At 40.8% G+C, this 24,988-nt stretch overlaps 1 protein-coding gene across 22 annotated transcripts in view; it reads left to right on the forward strand.

Annotated features, from left to right (window-relative positions):
* The first annotated feature begins 4,142 nt into the window (after nt 1-4,142).
* The window catches only part of MAGI1 (membrane associated guanylate kinase, WW and PDZ domain containing 1), a 490,154-nt gene continuing 469,308 nt past the window's right edge, over nt 4,143-24,988 (forward strand). For 6 of the 22 annotated variants that reach the window (XM_088134371.1, XM_088134372.1, XM_088134383.1 and 3 more), the window contains exon 1: nt 4,148-4,976. In XM_088134371.1, coding sequence (XP_087990497.1) covers nt 4,664-4,976 — 313 coding nt within the window. In that variant the 5' untranslated portion in view covers nt 4,148-4,663. Of the gene's footprint in view, nt 4,977-24,988 lie in introns of all 22 variants that reach the window. The other 16 variants (XM_088134376.1, XM_088134378.1, XM_088134374.1 and 13 more) reach the window with 5 other exon arrangements.

Raw genomic sequence — 24,988 nt, forward strand, 5'->3', positions numbered from 1 at the left:
GCTGAGGCTGTTCCTGTAGCAGTTCTCTGGCCAACTTGTAGCTTATTTGGGAGCTCAATATGTTTTCTCATGGAACTGCAGATCTTTGGGGCTCTTTATGCAGGTCCTATACCCATAAGTAGTCTGCTTCACACAGCATGCTAAGTCATGGTGTTGTTAGGCCTAAACCCAGATCATAGTTCCAACTAAGGTGCAGCACCATAACCACCATGGTTTGTTTTTACTTTGTGACTTAACCATGGTGCTGTGTTTGGTCCAAACCTTTATGGAGGAAGGTAAATTAAGGATGATCTTCACTTCCATCTTCTAGGCACGCAGAGAAATGTGGCGACTCCAACCACATTGCATCTGTTGCTCCCAGCATGAAATGAGAACACCATGGAATGTGGACAGGCATAGCATTTTATCACAGGCATGGGAGCTCCCATCTTCATCAGGCTGCTAGGATTTCTTTAATATCCAAACTGAGGAAGTGTCAGCCAGCTGCTACAAATTACTGGGATATCTATTGACAGAAATAACTACTCGCAAACTGCTGCTTGCCGTGATTCTTGTGTTAGCCAAGTCTTTTAACCCTAGTTCATTCTAAGCAAGATTTAGTATTTAATGCAAAAACACCCAGTAAATTGGGGTGGAGAAGGTTTTCTTTCGAGAAGTATTATTGGGTATCTATGAGCTGGTATATTTAATATGTCATAAATTCCTTTCTATGTTCTAAAAGCAGAAGAAGGGTAATGGGGTATCAGACATGCACACAGGTGCACTTGGGCATACAGACCTCCAGTTAAAAAACTGATGGGGAGCAAAGGGGGGGGGGCTACTCCACCATTCGCTCTGTTAAAGAACCATTTGTTAAAACTTGTCTCAGAAGACCATCTTTTTGTAATGTTATTAACCACCACTTGGCCTCTAAACAATAAATCAGTAAATAATGAACCAGCAAATCTGTGCCAATTACAACTCAGATGCAGTGTTAAAAGAGAGGGAGCTGGGCAGAATGTGGACAAAAGCCAAAAGTGGGGATGGTGTGGCTCAGTAGTGGGATCCCGACCATTTTTCTTTTAACCCCCAGTGCCTTGAAGATGGAGGAAGTGGGGGACGGCTTCAAAGGCCCTCATGTCTCCTCTCCATAGTCTGCAAAATGGTTTTAGTAAAACTTCAATTATCCCAGGGCTTTTTAATTTTTTTTTTTTTAGCAAAAAGGACAACCTTCCTCTCCTGGACAAGTCCGGCAATGAAACCTCAGAATAGCTGGAAATGCTGAAATAATTGCAGCCAGCTGTTTCCCTAATGCATTGCTTTGATTACATAGCACCTTTCTGTTTTTTAAAAGAATCCATGAAGAATGGAGACAAAGAACTATGGAAAACACTGATGCCACATCATGTACTAATTGGATAACGTGGTACTATTACCCTGTACTAAACTGGATATATGAATCATGGTTTTTTTTCATGGGAGAGGAACATTTTAATATTTATTTATTTATTAATTAAATTTATATGGCCACCCATCTCATATACATGACTCCAGGCATCTGACAATTAAAACATAACCAATAATTATAAATGTATTTTATTTACATAAGTGTATTTCTGTGCTGCTTCCCATACAATCTCAACTGGTTTACAATAAAAATTGAAATATACTACTAAATGCCATCAGTTCCATCTATGTGGTCACAAGGAGTCAAAAACCACAGTGGCATGTAATCAATCAAACATAAATTAGCTAATGGGTACCTACCTCTGTTCTTCTAATTTTAACAACCAAAACATTTCTTTTTCTTCTACAAAATAAAATAAAGTTGAGATTCCCAAGTTGCTAGACTGATGAGAAGCTATGTGCCCCAAAGAGGTGATATTAGCAAATCAAAAATTCGACTGGTGGGGTCCAGAAGGCGAGCCTTCTCTGCGGTAGCCCCCGCTCTTTGGAACATTCTGCCTCCGGAGGTGCGATTGGCCCCCATACTCCTGGCCTTTTGTAAGGCTTTGAAGACCTGGTTCTGCCACCTGGCCTGGGGTGGGGTGGGGTGGGAATACCTCAAGCATGGGGATGGCTAGCCCCATAGAGGCCTTCTGCCTCAGATTTTTCATCCTCTTGGTCTCTCCTTCTTCTTTTTAGTAATGTTTTTAATTAAGGTTTTATTTATTTATATATTTTATGTTTTTAATGTTTGTTGTGAATCGCCCAGAGTTCCCCCATTGGGGGGAGATGGGCAGTTGAAAATTTTAATTAATAAATAAATAATAAATAAATAAATCTCCATTTTTAGGTAAACAAGCATTTTGTATTTTTGCATCAACATCCAAACTACGCTATGCTTGCCTGATCCATTCCTAATCCTGTATAGTTCCAAATAAGGATCAATTCCTCATCCAAACAAGTATACTGTAAGTTTCATAATACATTGTGATGATGATGATGATGATGTGAAAGGTTGTAACAGTGGAGAATATATGCAGCTCAGGGTTGAATTGCTGAGTTCTTGGTATTCCCTGAACTTACGTATGTTTCATTACCAGCCTAGGTAACATCATCAGTGCACTGATTATGATGTTACTTAGCCTGGTAATGAAACATCTGCAAGGAAAAAAGCAAGCTTGGAGGAAACCAATGGGACAGGTCCCTGCTCACACAAATAACCTTGCTGAACTGGGAATTTTGACTGAAAAGCAGGGATTGCGATCCCTGGATGAGGCCTGTGGATGCAGACCCAATTCCCTTTAGTTAGTCAAGTGCCACTAAGCCATGTTTGACTCCTGCTGGCTGTATGAACACATCCTGGACAATTAGTAATGACTCATAGCTCTTCCAAGGACATGCCAGGAATCTCTGATTCCATACATCCACCTTATCTGTCTCTTCCCTTCTGGCTACATCTGTCAAGCTTGCCAAGTACTATATAATTGTTTTTGAAGTCCATCACCTGCTTGCATCACATGTCCCAAACTGGTGGGGTTCTGCTTGTTGATCATCACTTCAAGGGCGCTGCTGGCCTTTGAGCCAGACTATCCTTTTCTTTTTCCTCACTTTTTCTTTCCCAGGGTCCAGCTTTCACAGCCATACTGTGAAGACCATCGCTTTAACTACATATAATCCATGTTGTCATGGAAATGGATTTATCCTTCTTGATCTTGTCTGAGTTTTGCATAGCTTACTTCTGTAGGATTAATCCCTTGACACCTCCAGCATACTGTCCATCTGCATTTATTCTTGGGCCCAAGATAACAAAACTCTACTACTTTCGCTTCTTCACCATCAGCTAAGATGGGGTTGATTTTTCCATGTTTATTTTCACAAAATATTTTTTTTAATGCTGGGCTAACAAAGAGGCATTGCCTGCATATTCCACATTCTTAGTGTTTTGACCTTTTTATTCCCAGCTTTCTCCCTTTGCCCATGATTGATGTTTGTGAAAATAATTACTTACCCTTCTCTGCACCGTTCATGAAACATTACCACGTATAGCACTCTTCATCATGTGGTGTCTGTTGCACGTTTCCCAAAATTAGATTTGCAGGACAGGATAGGTTAAAGATGACACTAGATTACACTCTAATCTGATCGATGAATTTTGCATGGAATTTAGCACGACATACTTATTTTATAAAACATGGGTACACTGTAACGAGCAGCATGAACTTCCACAGGTCTCTGCAGAAGTAGATTGCAATTTTTTCTGTGGGGCTAGGCTTTGGCCATAAAGCCCCGGTCATTAGTGATGGGGAGATCATCTTTACCACATGCAGTAAGAGTCCCTAAAACTAAACGCACACTAAGCTGCGGTGTATGCTGGAAACGAGGAGTCAACTTTTAGGCATTGTGATAGGCTCCTGAACAAGGGGCAGGTTTTGAAAACAAAGGAGACGCCCCTTTACGAAGAAAAAAAATCAGCTGGGCATTCCAGTTTCGCGGCCACGGCAGCGGGACCCCCTCCTAGGCGTCCCCCCTTGAGGGAGGCGACTTCGCCCCGGCCAGCACTCCTCTGCACACATGGCCCCGGAGCGCGCGCCCGCCCGCCGGCCGGGGAGAGAGGATTCCAGCTTCCCTCGGCGGGGCGGGGACGAGGGCAGGAGGGGGCGGAGAGTCGTCCGGGCGCCTGCGCCAGCCGTTCCTATCGCTACTCTCGAGCTCTGCTCGGTCTTGGTGGAATCGACCCGAGCGAAATGTAACAAAACAAGCGGCGTCTTTGTATCTGCTTAAAGGAGCCGCGGTCGCTCGGAGCCCCTCTGAGCAGAGAAAGTAGCGGAGAGGGGCAAAGAACAGCGGCACCAGGTGGGCGAAGGATCTGGGACCAGCCGCTCCACGGGAGACCTTCGGCGGGGAAAGAGAGGGAGAGGATTACTGGAGACGAAGAGAGCCAGCGGAGATCCACGCAGGGGAAAGCCGGGCGGAGAGCAGGGCAGGACGGCCCAGTGGTTACGATGGGAACCTCGCCAGAGGCGCCGGTGGAAGAGGCTGCGGGCATGAACCGCGCCAGGCTGCTTCGGTGATGGCTTGAGCGAAGCGGCTGGAAAGTTGCAGGAGAGCTTGCTCTATGCCCGCCGGGTTGAGTCCCTGGCCCGGAGCAGCCAGCGGTGGGCGTCGGGTTTCCCGTCTCGATCCTTCCCCCCTCCCGGTGTGAGCCCCCCTTCCTTTTGCGCGTAACTTGGCGATCGCCATGTCGAAAGTGATCCAGAAGAAGAACCATTGGACGGCCAAAGTGCACCAATCCACGGTGAGCCGCAATGCTCAGGGCCAGCTCGGGGTCACCATCCTCGGTGGAGCGGAATACGGAGAGTTTCCTTACGTCGGGGCGGTGGACGTCGAGGGGGAGGCGGCGCCGCTCAACGACAACGGCGAGGGCAGACTTGGCGAAGGGGAGCTGCTCTTGGAGGTGCAGGGGATCCGCGTCTCGGGCTTGCCCCGCTATGACGTGCTGGAAGTTCTCCGGAGCTGCAAGGAGCCCATTGTTTTCAGAGCCGTCAGACAAGGTGAGGGCGCGAGCGCGCGCGAGAGGCGGGCCGCTTTGCAGGACTTGGTGCGGACTTCGAGACGGGGCGGGGGGCGCTGCGCTGCCCTGCGCTGCAGGAGTCTCCTCATTGTTTTCTGCCCGGGAGAAGAGGGCGAGAGGTGGCGCAGCTTCGCCTTGGGCGGGTGGCCGGTCCCGAAGCCTTTCTGGGGTGAACTTGTGAGACCCCCCCCCAGCCCACTGCATGAGAACGGCTGTGAACTGGGGGGGGGGGGTATTCCCTGCACCGGCTGCGGAGACCTGCCTGGATGAGTGCTTTTCTTGTCCACAGGCAAGGCAGCAACGCTTAGATGGACTTCTGACTTCTGTGGATTCGTCCTCCGTGAAATAATGTGATTGGTGGTGGTTATTTAAACGAAAGCATTCCAGACATGTTTTCCTTAGCCAGCCCGTGGGACACATATGGGTGCATGGGATTTAGGAACCCGCTCTTCCTAGACTTTAAAACCTGGATTTTAGGTAAAATGGCATTCTGCCAAGGCATCAATCAAGCAAATGATATTCATCGGTTTGCTGAATCTGCAGGGACCTGACTGCCTTGGCTGGACTTTGCTGTACTTATTTGTACAGTTCTGACTGGTTGTCATGATGGGCTCCTAAACTCATTTGGAGCATCGGATTTATTGTATGGTTCTGACAGATGGTTAGGGTTGACTCCTGAACTAGTTTATTGCTTCAAATCAACAGTGTATTGGACTAGGAGTGAGGGATAATTTGCATGTGTTTTAATTTTTAACCTTTCCGCCAATTCTAAAGTGAAACCTTTGAAGTATCAGCTGTGGTTTCACTTTAGAATTCCCTCCTGCCACGTCCATGGCTGAAATCCCAGACCTGCCAAAGCAGCAATCTAAAAGCTAGCTTAGCTCTCCTAAGATGGACATTCCCAATCTTTCTGCAGTATGGAGCTGTAAATCCCTATTGGGTTAATCAAGAATGGGTGGCAAGCCTTGAAAAAAACAAACAACTGCTCAGAGTCAGTTCAACAAGTTTAGTTCCTACTTGGCTCTATGTTCAAGATGGGTAGCTTTCTTACATCTTTTGAAAAAGTAACAAGGATTTTTTGGTACCCTTAAAATTATAAATGCATTATGGTGTAGCTTTCATGGATTGCATGTCACTGAATGCATGTTAAGGATTAGTCAGTAGGTTTATCCCAGTCCAATTCTTGGAAAATTTGCAATGTCTGTCTTGGAAAAGGCTGAATTTTCCCTTACTGGGCAATTTTTGTCACTTGGCTTGGGTGCAAAAGGTTCTTGGGCTTCATCTGTCACTTTGGCAGAGCAAACAAACTCTCCTTTTGCCTAGCGTGGGAGGTGTGCTTTCTCCCAGGCCCACTTTTTAGCTGGACCTGGCAGATGAAGGATATGGTAGAATGGTGTGTTTGAAAGAAGGGAAGGGTAGTTTCTGGGAGAAGAAAATTGTTAGGTAATGCTGGGCGGGCGTGAGCTTCAGATGCTTATCAGGCTCCAGCTAGTGCTTTATCTCCTAAAACTCACAGGCAGCCAGGCAAGGAATAGGAAAGTTCAATTTGTTTGAGTGACTTCTGAGTCATTTAGCTTTTTTTTTTTTTAAGGCTCCAAAATAATGCAGCTTTTCTACCTTTTTCTTTTTCCCAACAATTTCTGTACATTCTGTTTATGATGATGTGAGGGTGAATGAATTGGTTTATTTGTTTTCTTTCCTCCTTGACTGCAAAGTTGCAAAGGGCAGAGCCACCTTCTGTGAACATTTTATTGTTGTCCTTCCTTTTGTTTTGATTTGTTTCTAATGTAGACAGAAATCAGTCTAGTTCCTTTTCCCCTCCCCTCATCTTGGCATTATTAAAGTCACTGAATGAACTGAAGAGGGGAAGGAGAAAGCACCAGTAGCAGTCTGTCTTGTTTGGATGCTGGACATCAGCTGAGAGTAATGTATTCACCTGAGGAACTCGAGTCTCTCAGTTTCTGTCCCTTCCTCCTGTTCCTCTTCCCCTCTTCCCTCTGGGTGTGTGTTTCTCTCCCATGCACCCAGACGTTCATTCTCTTGGACCTAACTTAAAGTTTTACTGCCACATCCCCTTGGTCTATAAGTGACATGGAGGGTGAGATGTCCCTTTCCAACATGCATCCAAGCCACAGATGATCTTGGCAAGGTTTTCTTCGGTTCGCTGAATGGGGAGTTTTGAGGCCTGGTGGCCATCTCTGTCAAGGAGCCAAACAAATATTTCACTTGACTGGACCTGGAGGAATTTCCAAAGAGAAAGAGAAAAGCTCCTCCTGTGGTGAAGTATCCCTCTGAATTGGAACATTTTGATTCCTCTGCTGGAGGATGACTAACGTCTGTGTATGTGAGTTTTTTCAGTGGAAGCATGTGATTGCCAGCTGCCTCCCTACTTGGTGTCAAAAGGATGGCATAGACTTTGCATGGAGAATGGATTATTTTCCCCTCCCCTTCTCCCTCCATCCCAGACTGCTGCCTGCCAGGAATGGGTTATTTTCAGCTTTGCTGAAATCCCAAGCATTCCTTCAAAGAAACTCCCCTAGCAACAGGATGCCTCTGGATCGCTCCTAGTCTGTGCAAAAACACATTTACATGTTTTCCACCCTGGGACTGTTCAGATCCCAATGGGCACTGACAACAGCAAATAGGAACTCCTCTTGGACAAAGTGATTAAGGAAGCTGAAGATGGGCAATCTGTGGCCCTTCAACTGAATTATGCCCACCAGTGTCGCTCACTGTTGGCCATCTTGATTGAGGTTGTTGGGAGAGCAGCAAGGCTGTAATGTCTCCCAGTGCTCAATCCACAGAAAACCATTGTCCTGTGGTCTCCTTGTGAAAAGCAGCTGTCTGGAGCACGTGTGGGCAATCTTCCATCCTCTCCTTATCCGGAGAGGTTCCAAGGAACTAGTCTACTCACCAGTTCCTTGGTCTTTGCCGTGGTCGTTGGCTCCGCTTTCGCAGAGCTGTCTTCATTTTGCCATACCTCTCCCAGAACAACAATTTTATCCATATTGTGTATGAGAAGCATGGTTTGACTTGCACTTATGGCCATTTGGATAATACATTATTAAATGCTGTTAACTGTATTAATTAAACAGTGCATCCACAGCACAGAGCCCTAACATCTTTACTCAGTTTTAGAGACTACCTGAATAAACCCATTCAATCTTTGGGGTAGTCTTCCTTATTCTGATGACCTAGAAGGATAGTGGGATTGGATGGAACTCTCAAATTTCTAGCCAGCATAGGGTTTTTTTATTTGTTTGTTTGTTTGCTTGTTTGTCACAGCAGCTGAGAACTGAGGAATTGGAGTTTCAGTCCAGCTGGAGGATGTCAGGTTTGAGAAAGTTACTTCATGATGGCCAAGTTCTATCATTAGTTAAAGCTCCATTTGTAAACTGGAGTTTTCCTATGAATATGAATAAATACTGTCAGGCATTTTTTTTTTTAAAAAAGTATTTTCCAAAGTATACTGTGGGGAGGCTTGAGCAGTTTTAATTGTAATTTAGAGACTCACTATTGGTTAAATCCTTGTCATATATAATATTAAAATAATGTCTGGGTTTTGTTTTTCCCCAAATAGTTTTTAGATGGAGTTTGTATCTAGGGGATTCATGTGTGCATTGAAGAATATGAACTGCATTAGTTGCAGTCCAGATATGCATATTTTGCTACATTTTCTATAATGTCTTGGTGTTCATCATGGCTTAGAGGTTAAGGCAAATGCAGTGTTTTTCTAACTCTCTAACATTTTTTGTGGGGTTCACTCAAATGCACTGAACCACAAATCAACAAATCACATTTAGTATAGCAGCAGAAAAGCAGCAAGCTTGTTCAAAACCTCTAGAACATTCTAGCCTGGTTCACATAAAATGTGAAGTATCCTTTTGGTTTATTTGGTTTTGTGATTTTCAAACTATTGGAGTTTTTTAAACCACTTCACAGATTTGTACTCCATGCTTTATGATTTCATGTGTGAATCTACTTGACTGTAGTTCATTAAACCTTAATTAAACAAATAAAGATTTAGCAAAGTGCGGCTGTTTTTTTCCAGTCAGTATCCACTGTTGCTCACTTCAGCAAGTGCAATGCGAGGTAGTGCCAGAATTTGAAGAGAAGTTCTGAAGAATGCTATGGACCATAGATGGTAACAAAGAGACCCAGGAAAATCTCCTTGCTGCCATCTAGTGGTCATCTGGATGTTTGCAGCTTGGATTGAATAGCTGGTGCTATGGCTTGAAAGTCCAATTCATATACTTATGATTTGACTGCAGTTCTCTGTCTTGTTTCAACATTATCCTGGAATTTGTAGACATTTTAGCCTGGTGGTGGCTCTGGAATCTGCCACGGTTGATGTAAATGATTTATGTATGGCAGTGCAAAACTATTTGTAACTTATAGCAGCAGCTAAAGTGATTAGAAAATGTAGAGGCTTATTTTGAAAGCACTTTTCTGTTGTTTATCCACAGTCTTATGTCAACATATTGAAATGAGAGACAGACCTGATTTGCTTGAGAGACCATGGGTTACTTGTAATTAAGGAAGAGTGAAATGTCATATCCACAGTTGAATCTGTACCTCGTCTTTAACTGTAACTCTACGTATGAGTTGCTGGGAGTTGGGTGGCATATAAATTTAACAAATTGTTGTTGTTGTTACTAGGGAGTTGGGAATGGTGGTAGTGAATGTAAGGGTAGTTTTCCTTTCTGGACTCAAGATACAGAGACAGAAGGCAGAAGAGGACGCAAAGAGGCCATACTAGCTGCAGTGCCTTCAGCGTTCCTAACTTTTTAATTGACCCTCAGCGGGTGGACATTGAGGTAGGCAGGCTGATCAGGTTAAGGCTTTTTTGAGAATAAAGCATTTGGAAGCAAAACTGTGCAAGGAAGGAGACTCAGCTTGCCAGGCACAGGAAAGGTGATTGAGATATTGCCAAAATGGAAACCAGCAAGGTGACCTGCTATGGTGTCCTACTGCTAGTGCCAGTCCTGGCTTAGCATGCCAATATACTGACTGCTAAAATGCACTGAAAAGTCAGGTAAGATCTCATTGAGAAATGCTAAGGCTTTCTTTGGTAGGAGTCTGTATTAAATGAATAAGGATTTTAAAAAATTGAAGTTGTTAATATTAGTTTAGAGCTAGATAGGTCTTGAAAAGCAACCTTGCCAGATTCTCTAGTGTTCCTGTCCCACTATAAGGTCATATACCTCACTTTACATGATGCCATAGGATCCTTTCTTAGGAGTAACTTTCCTGGAAAGGCTGTAGGAGATTGCAGGTGCAGGTGCAAAGGGAAAAAACCACTAAAGACACCAGGAAGACTTCTGTTCTTCTATTTCTGGCTCTTACCCAATGTGCAGTATGTAACATTAACGAGATATCTGAATCTGGCACTGTACATACCAAACTCTGAATTTGCTTACAGTCAACAAACATATCTTTGTGTTTGATAAGGAACTTGAACCTCTTGATTCCCTCCTTTATGTGAGAGGAGCCATCACTATATCTAACTTGATCAGCAAGAGCTCCATTCAAGCATCTGGATGATAGTGTCATAACTCCATTTTATCTCGCCCAAGGCTGTAGAAGAAAATAGATTTTAAGAGCGGTATCTTTTCCCATGGCGTATAGGCACACTTCATTTTTTTCCAGTCCACTGGTCAAACAGGTTTTATGGATTTATGATCCAGCGCAAAAACTTGTGAAACTTGTTTAGCAGAGGCAAATGTAGGAAGAATGTCCATATCACTGAGCAGTGATTCTCTCTTCCAAATGGCTCCGTTTCCAGTCAGAAGCTCTCCAGGTGGGATGGAGTTCAACTCCCATATTCCCCAGGAATTATGGGACTTAAAGTCTAACCGATATGGAGGATGTGAAGGTGGGTAAATTGGTGTTACCATCATTCTCCACCAAAGACATACACGGAGAGGAATGATACAGCAAAGTGTAAATCCATAAAGAAGTACAGTAAATCATTGGGTGCTTTTTGCCTTGTATAGAGCCAGCCATATCTTTGCCTAAACTGTAGGGTCAGTTGTGCAGTGGAGAGCAGCAATAAATGATTGGAAGATAGGATTCTTCATGCCACCATCCCTCCAAGCTATCCTGCTATCTTTTGGTGCAGTAGAAGATTCTGTCCCATCAACTCAGAGTTGAAGTAAGATGCAGCTGTCAGTCCGAGGCCTGTATTGCCTTGTAAATGTAGTCTGTGGTTGTCCTCCAACAATCTGGTGGTTCACCATTCTTCTTTTGAAGGTGGTATTCAAATCTTATTGCCAGGAGAGCCTAATGCTTCAGTTTTTGGCACTGGTACTCTAGAGCGTGCTGGAATTCTGTTTCACTTATTAAGCATAATAAGTTTTCATTGAACTAAATGCCCATTTCCATAATTTTGAAAAGCTAGTCTGAAGATTGCATTGGCTGTGACTTGAAATGGTGCTCCCCCCTAAGAATAGATTTACAAATGGGTGGAATGCTTTGAATTCCAATAGGCAGAATGGTCAATAACTTCATTCTTCTCCTTTGTTTGCAACACAGAAGTTGATCTGAAACTTTTAAGAATCTGCAGTGAAACAGACAAGACAAGAGGCAAAACAAAACAGTCTCAGAGCATGTGAACAAACAGGCAAAGCTTGCAGATGAAATTAAAATGCAAGCTTGTTTGCTCAGATTTTACTAGTTGTCCTTCAACTTGTATCTGAATTTTAAAATCAGTCTTGAATTATAGGTTGGTGGTGGCTGAAAATTATGAAATTAAGGATGGCCTCTGTGTCAGTTTTTCAGTGGAAGGGAATCTGGTTTTCATAAAATTCATCTAGTCTTACATTCCAGGCTGAGGAGAAAAAAAAGTTCAAGTGCAAATCTTCCAATACATGATTCCTGTTTTATTCCAGTGGGAACATTGCAGCCTATATTCCAATGCCATGGTTTAAGTGATTTAATTCTCCAAGTAGTACAGCCACAGTATTCAAAAACTGGGGTGGTTTTTTGCTAAGGCTTTTACCTGGAAGTCTCTCTGATTGCATAGTTGAATGTGCTTTAATTTAGTCTTTTTGCAAGCTCTTGAATTGTATCATTAAAAAAAAAAAAGCTTGAGGCTTCCAAGAATATATTTCATTAAGCTGTTTTTAAGAACAAGCTACTATTGTGGTGTTATCATTTGCCTTGCAGTTTGCTCCTCTCTAGTTTGCACCTGGTTGCAGTCCCCAGGTAACTGACTTGCCCGACACAGAAGTTCACGTCTGTGATTTTAGGGGCAGAGGGTTAAGTTTTACCATGAAGGTCAAAGGTGGAAAGTTAAAAACAATGGTTAAATTAACAGCTGCCCATTTACATGCTGTTGTTTGTTTCTGTGCAAATTAGAGACAATAATTATGTTCTAATAAAGCTGTAGGTGATTCTTAGATATCTCAGTTTGTTTTCACTGTTCAGGATCGCCTTCAGTCAAGTTGTGCAGCTGTTGTTAACCAAAGCTTTATGAAAGTTAAGAGTAGACCCTCTGCACTTGGTTTTGGGCTGTCTGTGTGGATATCTTCTCTTTCAATATCAATTGGAATGGAGCCAGAGGATGATATGGGACTAATACTTTTTAATAATGCAGTTACCAGGATCTAAACAAAGTGCTCTTTCTCTATAGCCTCTTCTGGTTCTGTTAAGCAGGTATATTAATGTCTACAGGGCAGATCGCTGTAATGTATGAAGACAACTGTATAAAGATCTTGATAACTAAATACTTTGGAATACCAGGATTTATTCTTGAGAATTGCCCTGATTTAGATTTGGGGGTAGGGGTGGGGTGGGACTGTCTATCGTTAAAAGATGCCTGTACCTTAAAAATCTGACTTAGCCTCTTGTATCAGCTTTTTCTTTTTTTTAGCTTTTGCATTTTCCATTCTGCTATGTGAATTAATCAGTCTAAAGTTACTACCAATAAAGATTTGTTTACCTGAGGGATGTATTTAGAATATTTTGGAGATGGCTCAAAGGAAAGGAACAAATGCAGTGAGTTAATGAAGTGAGACAGTGGTTCTGTTTTTCTGCTTGCCATCATATATATTGATTTGACAACATTAATTTGAGCCTGACCTGACTTTGAAAACAGAGAGAGGAAATGGTGGATTTCTTTGCAGGGCTGGCACGAATTAACCCGCGTCAGCTGTGGAATGTTAGGCTCAATTACATTTACCAGTGTGAATGAAACAGGCTCTTTAATTCTGACATCTTTCCCCCAAGGGTGTCTGAGAGGGATGTGGCGGCTTCAATAGTCTGTATTTTTTTCCCCCCTCCTCGCATCTCCTCCCTGGAAAGCACTTGAGGGGTTTGCATAAGTAAGAGCAGGAGGAGAGAGAGAGAGGTAATTATCAGCGCCTCTGAATTTTTGTACAAGTTCAACAGCCTTATGTATACAAAGAAGTGATATGTCAGCTTTGTTAATAGTTAACTCTGATAAATAGTTAAAGGCGTGGCTAGTGTGGAAAAGGTAACTGGACCATGAGGCAGGATGCCGAAGCGTGGAAACACATGCATTACGTTTTATATTGTATTTTGACAAAACCATTCTAGTTAAATATCAACATGATTTTTTTCTCGGTTTTATTTGTTCTCAGCATGGACATGTTGAAATCTCTCTGGTCATTGATACATCATCATCATTATTATTATTTATAAAACAAAGCGTGGTACATCCCAAATTGCGGGAGATGCTCTTTCTTGAAAGTTGTTAGATGGAACTCCTTTTAAAAAGACTGGTTCTCTGGTTTATATTATTGTAATGCGCATATACAGTGCCGTACTTTGAACCAACATAATGTGCAAAACCTGGAGGTTTGAACAGATGTATCTGATGGAAGGAGTTATGCTGCATATTTTAGGACTGTGGCTATGTGTACCGATCAACGGCTGATTAGCAATTTATTTTAGCTTACCACCAGTTCTTTTTTCCTTTTAACCAATGAAATAGAAGCTTTTAGTGTTTCACAGTATTAGGTTTTTGTACTGCTGAATGCATTCTTATTACTGTTCAGTTTTTTAGTTTTCTGTTTTATAGTTTAAGATTGTTTACTTTATTAAGTGCTTTTTATGTGAAGTTCTTATTTCTGCTTGGGCACTGTGGAGAGTAGAAAATCGAGGTATGAGTGTATCTTTAAATAATAATAAAAATCTAGGTACCATGGGAAAAAAAAATAATTGGGATAGCCTGCCCTACTTGCTTATTTAATTCATTTCTATACTGCTTTCTTGTATCTAAGTCCTTTTAGGTTAGTGTATATAGTATTCTGTTTAAATTAAAAACAAAAGAAAACAAAGACCAACATTAGAACCATGGTGTTAATAGATAACTTTGATAAGTAGTTACAGGCATGGCCAGTATGGAAGAAGTGAATGGCTGTTAATATAGGATGTTGAAGTGTTGAAATTAATACATTAGACTAGGTTTTTCCAAGCATGGTCATTGCTGGGAATTAAGACAGGTGTGCACGTCTGTGGGGCACCCTCTTGGAACAGGTTAATTCTTGTCTACTCCCCAAGATTATTGCTTTTTTTCCTCCCATAAGATTCCTATTACCTTTTCATGTGTCATGATTACTACCAGCAAATGTTTATGGATAGCACATAGTATAGATTTTTAATAGGGCTTCTCTAGAATTAATATGACACTCTAATGGAATAAGATTGGGTTGTGTTTTCTTCAATATGGTTAAATCAGTCAGTTGTATTATGAACTAATACCTCTAAATGTAAATTTTGGAGGTTTAGTGGACCACAGAGCAATTACCCTTCCATTACAAGTAACATTAATTACAAGCACTACTTCAAAATTAATGACCAAAAAAATAACTAAATTATTTAATTTTAATAATCTTAAATAATTTGGCTGGGTTTTGGTTGTTGTCTTCTTATGTTTAAACCAAGGGTGGACTTTCTCTATATGCTTTTACCCTTCCACACAAATATTAGCATTTAGCTGTTCTAGGTATGAACTCTGAGTCTTCTGGCGTTAAGACAGTTGCTACGAATCTAAAAAAAAAGTCAAGGCTCAGGGCCATAAGGCATGCCTCAAAATAAACTTTGCTTATATTAGCTTAAATATCACAATGAGATTTAGGCATAGCTGTTATGGCAGGGTCTGCAACCCTAACACCCTCTCTGAGGCCTCTGAAATCATGCCATCAAACATTTCACAACAAAATACCCAATTTTTGATAGTCCTCCCTCCCTCCCTCCAAAACAAGGGTGGAAATGGGAGTAGAAAGTGTCTGGAAGGCAAGCCGCTCTAATTCAGTCATGACCCTCACCCCATCCCAATTCATAAAGTAAAGTCCAAATTGCACTTCTGAAATTTGGCCATTTTATCAAAACACAATCCACTTCTGCAGATACATGAACTACCCTCAGAATGCTTAAATTAGTCTACACCATTGGTTCTCAATGGGGGTGGTACCGCCCCCGGGGGGCGGTGGGAGGATGCTGAGGGGCGGTGAACTTGTTTTGGGCGGTAGGGGGGCGGTGGGCATGTTTTGGGCGGTAGAGGGGCAATGAGCATGTTTTGGCATTCGAACTTAATTTTAAAACTCCCCAAAAAATTTATTAAATCGATTATCCGGTTTACACCATTTGTACCAGCAATAAAACGAACTTACGCGACAGCTGCCCTCACGCACTTCTAAGAATGGTGAGACAAATTTGTATTCTAGGTAGGCTGACCTTGAAGAACTCGACACTATGATTCTTCTCCGATCCCAACCAGCACAGCACATGCGTCAGCTGTTTTCCCGTGCGATTAATCGCAGCGCGTATGTCAGCTGTCTTCCCGCGCGATTAATCGCAGTGCGTGTGTTGAGTGTCCTTTCAATATGAATGTTTGATTTGACCCGTGTTTCTTGAGTTGCTTTTCATTCGCTTCATTTTTTTGGCATTAGTCATTTTAATTTTAATAAAAGGAATGCAATTACCTTCCAGGGCAAAAGTATCGAGTTAAATCGAACAAATTTGGTGTGTAAGTCTACTGAAAAAAATTACTTAAAATTTTTGCCTTTTATAATTCAGTAACTCCCCCCCCTCCCCAAAGGTGGCGTTGAAAAATTTTCCGCTCCTTGGGGGGGCGGCAGCTTCAAAAAGGTTGAGAATCACTTGTCTACACCAATGTGGAGGAGGCTGGGGGTGAGGGTGAAGGAGAATGGAATGTTCTGGATCATCTTCACTGTGGTCCAGTTTACACATCTCTATTGGTAACCCTCAACTCAGGAGAAATTGCCCATTTCTGTACTAGCTTTCATACTAGGAACAATGCCTTTATTTTTTCACCTAAGTAACTCCCCCTCCCCTTCTTTAATTAATTTGTAATCAGGTTATTTCAAGACAAATCTCTTTCTCTTTAGTTACACCAACAGCCCTTCCAAAAATTTTTAACTTCTTCTTACACGGATCAGGTTTGACTAAAACACACAAAGATTTAGATGGGACGTGTGTGTATCACAAAGGGTTAAAGCCACAAAGATAGTAAGGTCCTGCTTTCAACTTCATGATCAGCCATTCACTCCAAATGTTCCTCAGGAGGTTGATCCATTTTATTACTTCTCTGCAAAGGGTTCAGTTCTAAGTAAAAAAGCAATATCAGCAATTTGGACATTTGGATCTGTAACATGAAGCCACAGGCCAGCAACAATCATGCAAATAGAAACACAACTAAGGGAACCATGCTGCTATTTCAACTCTGGTTTAATTGTAGAACTTGTGACAAACATATGGCGTCTGACTTCCAAATGGTTGTCACTATTCTCTCATTCAAATCAAGATTCAAAGGACTTTAATATCCACCAGACTCAGTGTCCTCATTTACACTTAGATAAAAGTGTAAATGAGGAATGTTACCCTTTTGGCTGGCAAGTTATCTACTGTACTTGATATCTTTAATTTTAGAGCTGAATCAATACTCTTTTAATCAGGAATCTGGATTTTTAGATGTTGCTAATGCAAAACATGTGCTAATTGAATATAATATTTCCAAACCCCTCCAAACCCCAAGTTTTACAAATTTCTGCAGAAATGTTTGGGTTTATAGGAAGTATATGGGATTTATTCTAATTAATTGACAACTATGAAGTAGTTTTGGTGTGGAATGTACCAAATTATAAATAAAACAATAATATGTCATGAACTGTTTGTGCTCAACTCCAGCTGCTCAGCTGTTAGATTCCAAAATATTTTTGGTTTGTCTAATAAGAGAGGCCAACAATTCTAATATCAAAGCAATTATAACATGAATCCCAACTCATTCTTCTTTGCTAGGTAAGTACCTAGCAGAGAGGTATTCAGTTGTTCAGGACCCAAGCTTTACAGAACTTTTCTAAATATCAGAACAAGAACAGTTCTCTTTTTCTTATCTCCTTAAAATTTCTTTGGCTTACCATTTCTTACTCTTTTCTTGCACCTTCATTACTGACTTTATAGGCTGCTAAGAGTCATTTGTGACTAGAGCAGCCTATCACTAAATCAGTCAGTCCAGTCAGTCAGTCAGTCAGTCAGTCAGTCAGTCAGTCAGTCAATCAACCAAGGTCACTTATCCTGAAAGGGAATAACATAGTGGCTATGTGTGATATATGTACTTATGTGTGCCTCTGGGGTCTGTGTGGGTCCTCGAAGCATCTTTTGAAATAAATGCTATATTAAAAGTGAGTGCTTTGTTTTGCAGAAAGAAAAGGTTCCTGTTATCTTTTTTCTTAAATGGAAAGAATATTCATCAATCCTTATAAAACCTTATCTGGAGCAGTGTGCCTGATCATCACACATGTTCAGTGGCATACAGTTGGCTACGGGCACTCCTGTTCTGGCTGGAAAAGATGTACCTCAGCTATTCTTGTTGTACAGTGCTTTGAAAAACTGGTTTTGTTGAGTTGTATGTAACAATGTCCGCCCCATATTGTGATGATATGAAAGAGGGATGACTATTATTCAAATGTATCCTAAGCCTTTGGAATAAAGCAAAGAAAGACATGCTAATTAAATTTAAATGTAATAGCTGCCACTTCCTCTGATAACAGTCTGCATAAGCTATAAATATACCATTACTTACTGTCCAAGCTGAATGTTCTATGAAGAGTATTGTCTCCAGGTATTATCAACAGTTCCTTGTTGATTATAGGCTATATTTTGAACTTTACATTTTCATTCTTCCAAATGTCTGGCCAAGGACAGAAATTGGTCCAGGGCTGTGGGGAGAGTGGGGAAAAATATAAGCATGCCTTTTGATGAAGCCATTTTATGACTACAAGTCCTTTAAGAATTTAAGAGCTAGTAACATCTCTGCATCAATACTTTTTTTTTCTCATGACTTATGTATATGCTGCTTCATAGTAGAAGTTAAGAGTACTTTTCATTATTTAAGAATTGCATCGGGACTGAGGGGAAATAATACTAAAATTGAGTTCCTTATGTTTTCAATAAAACCTTATAGTTAATACTGGAGCTTCACACTTGGATAAAAAGATGGATTGACTGTACACATCTGTACATTTCCAGAAGCAAAATTCAGAGTGGCAATTGCGAAAACCTACAATCGTTCCTTGTGGTATGACAAAGATTTCACTTTCTCTGTAAGGTCCCTGTCCAATACAGTATTAGGTTACAGGCAATTATTGGAGAAGCTGCAGTAATATCAGTATAGTTTTTGACAGGTTACTAGAGAAGGGCCTCTGAAGTCCAGTTTAGAAATTCTTTGACTGCTTTATTCTCTTACCACATCAGGAGACTGTAGTGCCAAGTGTGTGAGAGAACAAAGTAATGTAATTATGGTATATGTGACAAGGCTCACACCTTAAAGTAGATGAGGTTATGGGAACAGCTTTAATCAGTCTGCCCTTTCTATTTTTCCCCCACTGGCAAGCTTTCTGCATAAATAATTCTAAAATTGTGGCCAAGTGAAGTTGTACAGCTGTCTTTGACAATCTCTGCTTACCCACAAGTAATATATACCCATTTTGTACGTGGGTTAAGGGCAGATTAGGTGGAAATTAAAAGCATGCTTTTAAAGACAAAAACATGTTGATACTGTTTTACTTGAGAGATGGGCTAGGTCCTTTGGCCTAAGGCTTTAAACTACTGCTTATATCATACCTAGCCCATAGGGCAGAGATGATAGTGGTTGTATATTTGGAAGGCACCAAGCAGAGGAAAGCTATAAATAATTACATATTATCACGACAATTATACACTGAACATTTTAATGCAAGCTATTCTTAAACTTAAATCTGTAGGCCTTAGTCCAGACAGTGATTTTTTTTTTAACATTTATTTAGCATTTATTCATCAAGGCATCAAATCCATAATTCCTGGAAGAACCTTGTAAACTATGATAGTATTACCCCCATATTGCAGCTAGACATTATATGTTTTCTCTGCTGCTGTGTGTTCAATAGTACCTTGATATTCAGGCATTATCATCTGCTTATACTGAACTTTTATGCTGTTGAATATTCAACTGCTGCCTTTAACAAGCTTGATAATGGTTAGCTGCCACCCTTGTTATTATTTTATTTTTTTGAGGGTAACATGTCCATCCAAGCATGCCTGATTCTGAATGGCTTATAGACCTGCCCAAACGGTAATAAGATTAAAATGAAAGTGTAATATTATAAATATAACATAGTAAAATAACAGTGTAATCAGTTAACAGTGTAATCAAAACAATGTAAAAACTAACACCCCATGTGATGAGGAATGGCCATAACACGATCCACATGAGGAGAGACTAAAATAACTAAGATGACTAGCAGGTTTCTTATACAGGTAAGATCTGAAGAGGCAACTGCTTGATTACTGCTTAGTCAATATACTAACTGCATTTTTTTTATATCTGCAGCCATTTCTAATAGATTTGCACTAGATTTCTTCTTGGCTGGTTTGATCATTGCCCAGGGATCACACCTTGTCCCACTTTCATTCTTCAATCCCACCATGGTGTTTTGAAGCTGACTCCTGAATGTTGGGCGCAGGCAAGGAACAGCATGTGCCAACTGGTGTTCGATGGAACATCGAGATCAGCAGTGTCCATTAGGTCAGTGTGCTGCCCCTGGGTCATGGCAGTTCCTGTAGCTTTGCCCCTCTCTAAACAGAGAAGGGAAAGAATAGGTTCTAGCCCCTTCCCCCAAGTTTAGTCTGCTTTGTGTAGTTGGCTGTTTTCCCAAAAGCCCTACACTGGGGTATGAGGGGAGAGCTGCTTGGCCATCCAAAGGTGATTTGTCCTGCATATAAATTCCCATTGCAAGTTGTGATGATACCAGAACATGTAGCTTCATAGCCAGAAGCTTTTGGCAGCAACTGCAATGCTGCAATGTCTGTGGGTCATAATGTTGAACCTGTGTGTGTGTGTGAGTGTGCGTGTGCATTCTAGAGGAGTGTAAATGCTTGAGCTCAAAGCTGGAGATATGGAATATCAAGATGAACAGATTTTTATAGGAATTATGAAACTAACTAGAAATAGCTATAAGAATCAAATCCAGGTTAATAAGATTTCCTGTGAAATCTATTGGAGATCTCTTAAATCAGACACCAGGAAATTGAATGAGGCAGGAGGCCCCACAATAGGAACACAACTCACTCCCAAGCCTCACAGAGCTCTAGCATGACATGGAAGTTAGATCTTCCAAAACAGAAGTTTTAGTTAATTAGCTGCAAAAAGTCTCCCTAACATCAGTCATGTCCTTGGTGGACATAATACCAGTGCTTGATTAGCAAAACCTCTGGGTGTACTTGAGTTCTTTATGTAGACTAACTCTTGGGTGAGCTGTTATCTCAGGGTGAATTTGCCTCAAATTCACACTGAGTGGTGGCACAGAATATTGGCAAAGAAGTTGTGCTGCTAGTCAAGAAGTCCTTTAGTTGAGTCTTGTATCTGCATTTTATTTCCTTCATGCTTCCAATTATTTATTTATTTAGGACATGCGTATGGCCACCCAACTCAAACAATGTGACCCTGGGCAGCATATAAAATCATGAAAAATGCAAAAGGAAAATAATATAGACCATTGAAATAAACTAAAACCATTAAATGGTGATCAGGACTAAAATACACTATATTATTTTTATTAAGAATTTTGATTATAATAGTAAAATCTAATACAAATGAAACTTAAGGAAAGGAAAGGCTTCCTTACTAGAAAGCCTTCCTTACTAGAAAGAAGTAAAAAGTGCAAAAAAAAAAAAAAAGAAAGAAAGAAAGAGGAAAGTAAGACTACAATAAAGAGAAAAGAATATATAAAGAAGTGACTTCCAACCTTCATCACAAAAAGTATTAATAAATTTAGTGACTCTTCACCTCCTCTAAGGTTACAGGCATTTATCTCTTCATCCCATGTTCTATCTCTTATCTCTAAACAAGTCCATAAAACATAATCTTTCTCATCCTTGTCCATGTCAGAAGTAAGTTCTTGAATACTTAAAGTAATTGTATAATGGAAAAACAATCTTAACTTGCCATCAAAGTTACTATCTTTTTTTTTTTTTTAAAAAAAGGTAGTTTCAGCTTGGTTTTAGCATAGGATCAACAGCTAGCCTTGTGATTATTTGCAGAAAAAGTACCGCCACTGAACACTCCCCCACCCCGACCTGAGGGGCTCCTGTCATATATCAGATTGGGATTATCCTTGAGAGCTTTGCATGGAAAAGGTTCTGTTAAGAAGCAGGTTTACCTTTGGTGTTTGCAAGTGTATGGGAGATGGGGATGGCCGAGATCCAAATCATGTGTTTCTGATTTCTTTCCTTGCTCACCCCCTACTTTCTTTCTATTATATTTAAAAGACTGGGATGGTCTCAGTTGTGAGAGACACCGTAAGTCATCCTTTCCAGACCAGCAGAGGCATTTATTGCTGCTTGTAAACGGGCAAATTACTCAGATCCAACTTGGGGTAATTTGGAAGACCTTGGGAACAGTGCATTGAACTTTTAAAAAATGATGTATGATATTATCCTGTAATGGAACTGCTTGAGATCTGTGGGGTTAACCTCTTTCACCACCCCCACCCCCACCTTCTTGGTAGGAATAGAAAGCTTGGGATAAAAGCTAGTTAAATGTTTGATCCAGCTCTTTCATATAAAGTATCATGAAAGGTTAAATAAGACATTGAACTTACCAGTTAATATTAAACCTACCAATTGTGCAGTATGTTTGGCCCCACATTCTAATGACATCATGTCACACTTCTGCAACACTGAGAGTTTGATACTATGCAAGCACTCTTCTTTGTCTGTTTATTAATTATTTATTAGAAAGTATGGCCCACTTATTTGGAAAAAGTTGCCTGCCTCCGTTTTGATGAATGACTATATATGCATGGAGACATATATAGTAGGTATAGATCCTAGGTGATGGGGAACCATCCCCAACAGTCACCACGTAGGGGATCCAGTTTACTGTCCTCTTGTACTTTACTTAAGAACAGAAATGTTGGCTACTTACAAACTTCCTTCCAGTTGGTGATGCTTGTCTTTTTCTATATCAGACAGTTCCCTTTCTATTTTTCCTCTTCTTTTTTTAGGTACTGCAAATTCTTGCAGCAGTTCTGTTCTTGGGAGATAACAGCTTTAAGACAGATTTTGGACCTCTTTGTTTTGGCTCATGCATACTGTTTTTTTGAGATTGGCAGTATAAAATTTTAGCCAGTGCTTGGAAGCCCTACAGTTTATTACTAAATGAAACAGATCTGTAGCAGCAAGTGGCTAGTGAATTCATCTTGAAGTTGCTGAACTTCAAGCCAGTGTGCTGGCTGGGGAATTCTGGGAGTTGAAGTCGCCAAGGTTGAGAAACATTGCTTTAGACTCTTTGTCTGATAATTTCTACCTAACATTCCCAAACATTTTGTGAATAGATAAGTTAAAATTGAATTGGATCTCTGAGAGCACAGGAAAGGTTAACTGTTTTGGAGAGGAATTTTTTACATTGCAGATCTTCAAGGTTTATTTTGCTGCTGGTAAAAGCTTTCAAATGACTAATCCATTAATAAAGCTATCTACTATTTCCTAGTTTCGGTAGTGCCTATTAATATTGGAAATGATTCTTTCTACTGAAACCAGGAAAGAAAAAAAGAATAGACCATTCTTCCTCAGACTGGGGACGGGTTGGGCATGCATCTCCTAGAATTCCCATGCAAAAGGGAATTCTGGGGATTTCCAGGTCAACAAAGGCTGGAACAGGAGCTTCACACATTAGGAGACTGGCAAGTGTGTTGGCAGCTGGATTGACAAATAGACACTTCCTCATTCTATTGTGTAACATATTAATTTATAGTCTACAGATTATTTTTAAAGGAAAACACAGGAAGACTTGAATCTATAAGCACACACTTTCTACAGATTTTTTCCAAAACATAATAGACAAAGTTCTTAGCAGCATCATGACATATGCTGCTGCTGGAACTTACTTTTTCACATGTTTTTGGTAGGCCAGTGGCTTCAAATGAGCAATGGACACACACCCCCCATAGCTTCCCATAGTTGTTAAAGGTGCATGGGGAAAAACCAGACTATGCTTGATGGCCACCCCAATATTTCCATTGAATACCTTTCCGTTCAGAGAAAATAAAACCTGTGTTTTATTGGTGGGTGCACACATAATCCCACCTTTTCCAACACCTCTGGAATACACAAGAATAAAGTCTTCCCTTTAGAATTGGCACCAACAATTGACAACTGTTGGTGAGAGAAAACCAGCTTCAGTTTAACCACACTTTATTGAATAAATCTACAGCTATGGTTTAGCGTGATGGGTAAGAGTGGTCTCTGCCACATTATAATTGCAATAGTGCAGAAGTGAAGTTGCATCCTTACTACTACCTCCATTTTTAAGGTTACCTACTGTATGCAAGGGCAGCATACTGATACCATCTTCAGTGGTGCAGATCAAAATGCCCAACCTTTGATGTAATGTCTGAATAGGGATAAACAGACATGTAAACCCTCATGACTGAGCAGCTGGTAAGAAAAAAAAATCCTCACAGAAAGATATCTTATAGCTCCCCTGCTTGAGGAAACGTTGCTGCTGAATAAGAACTGCTATAGTAGGGAGAGCCAGGGTGATCTGAGGGCATTCCAGACACATCTGCATGTTGTAAGCTGGTATTTCTATTTTTACCGACTTATCCCCCTCGCTCACTAGGGGCACTGATTCCTTCTTCCATGGAGACCAGTCATGCAGTATATTTTTTTCTTGCCTAGGTATTTTTGGCTAGCCATTGACATGCATGCATGCATGCAAAAAAATTTCTTTTAATGTAATATTTAGGACAGTCTTTTCCAAGCTGATGTCCTCTAAATGCATTTGGTTAATTCCCAGAATTCCCAGCCAGCATGATAAATAGTTGTTTGTGAATTCTAGCAATTGTACTGCCAACATATTCGGAGGGTGGTAGAGTGAGAATCCTGATTGGAGATACTCAGATGTAGGGGTGTTTGCTGCATTTAGTTTGTATTGATCTAGCATTACCTGAATGGCTAGGTACCATATTCTCCATGTTTTTTCTTCCCCCCAGTTTTCCAGGGAATACCCAAATGGCACAATATAATTAAAGCTTTCCAAAAAGCTGGTGTGTACATGTTTTAAGAGGTTGATAAATGCTTGATTTTCTAGAAAAAGGATAAAGATAAGCTGGGGATAAAGAGTTCATTGGCATGGGTGGATTACGTTGGGAAATAATCTAAAATGTTTATTTATTTACTTATTCATTCATTTATTCAATTTTTATGCTGCCCATCTCAGCAAGTGACTCTGGGCGGTGAACAATCTTAAAATAAAACAAATTCTCATCTTCAGTACAAAAATTAAAATATACAGCAGCTGAGGAAGATTTCACAATTGATGGTTGTTAGCATAACAACCCTCTAGTCGCACAGAGTCCTCTATTGTGGGGGAGATGGGCGGGGGAGAAATCCAATAAATAAATAAATAGATAAATAACCAGGAGATGGGATCCTTCACACACTTGGGACCCCAGGCCTGGGCGTAGA

This window comes from Python bivittatus, unplaced genomic scaffold, assembly GCF_059951505.1.
Source record: "Python bivittatus isolate LINGU-HERP-01145 unplaced genomic scaffold, Pbiv_v1 ctg000080_np1212, whole genome shotgun sequence".
NCBI lineage: Eukaryota > Metazoa > Chordata > Lepidosauria > Squamata > Pythonidae > Python > Python bivittatus.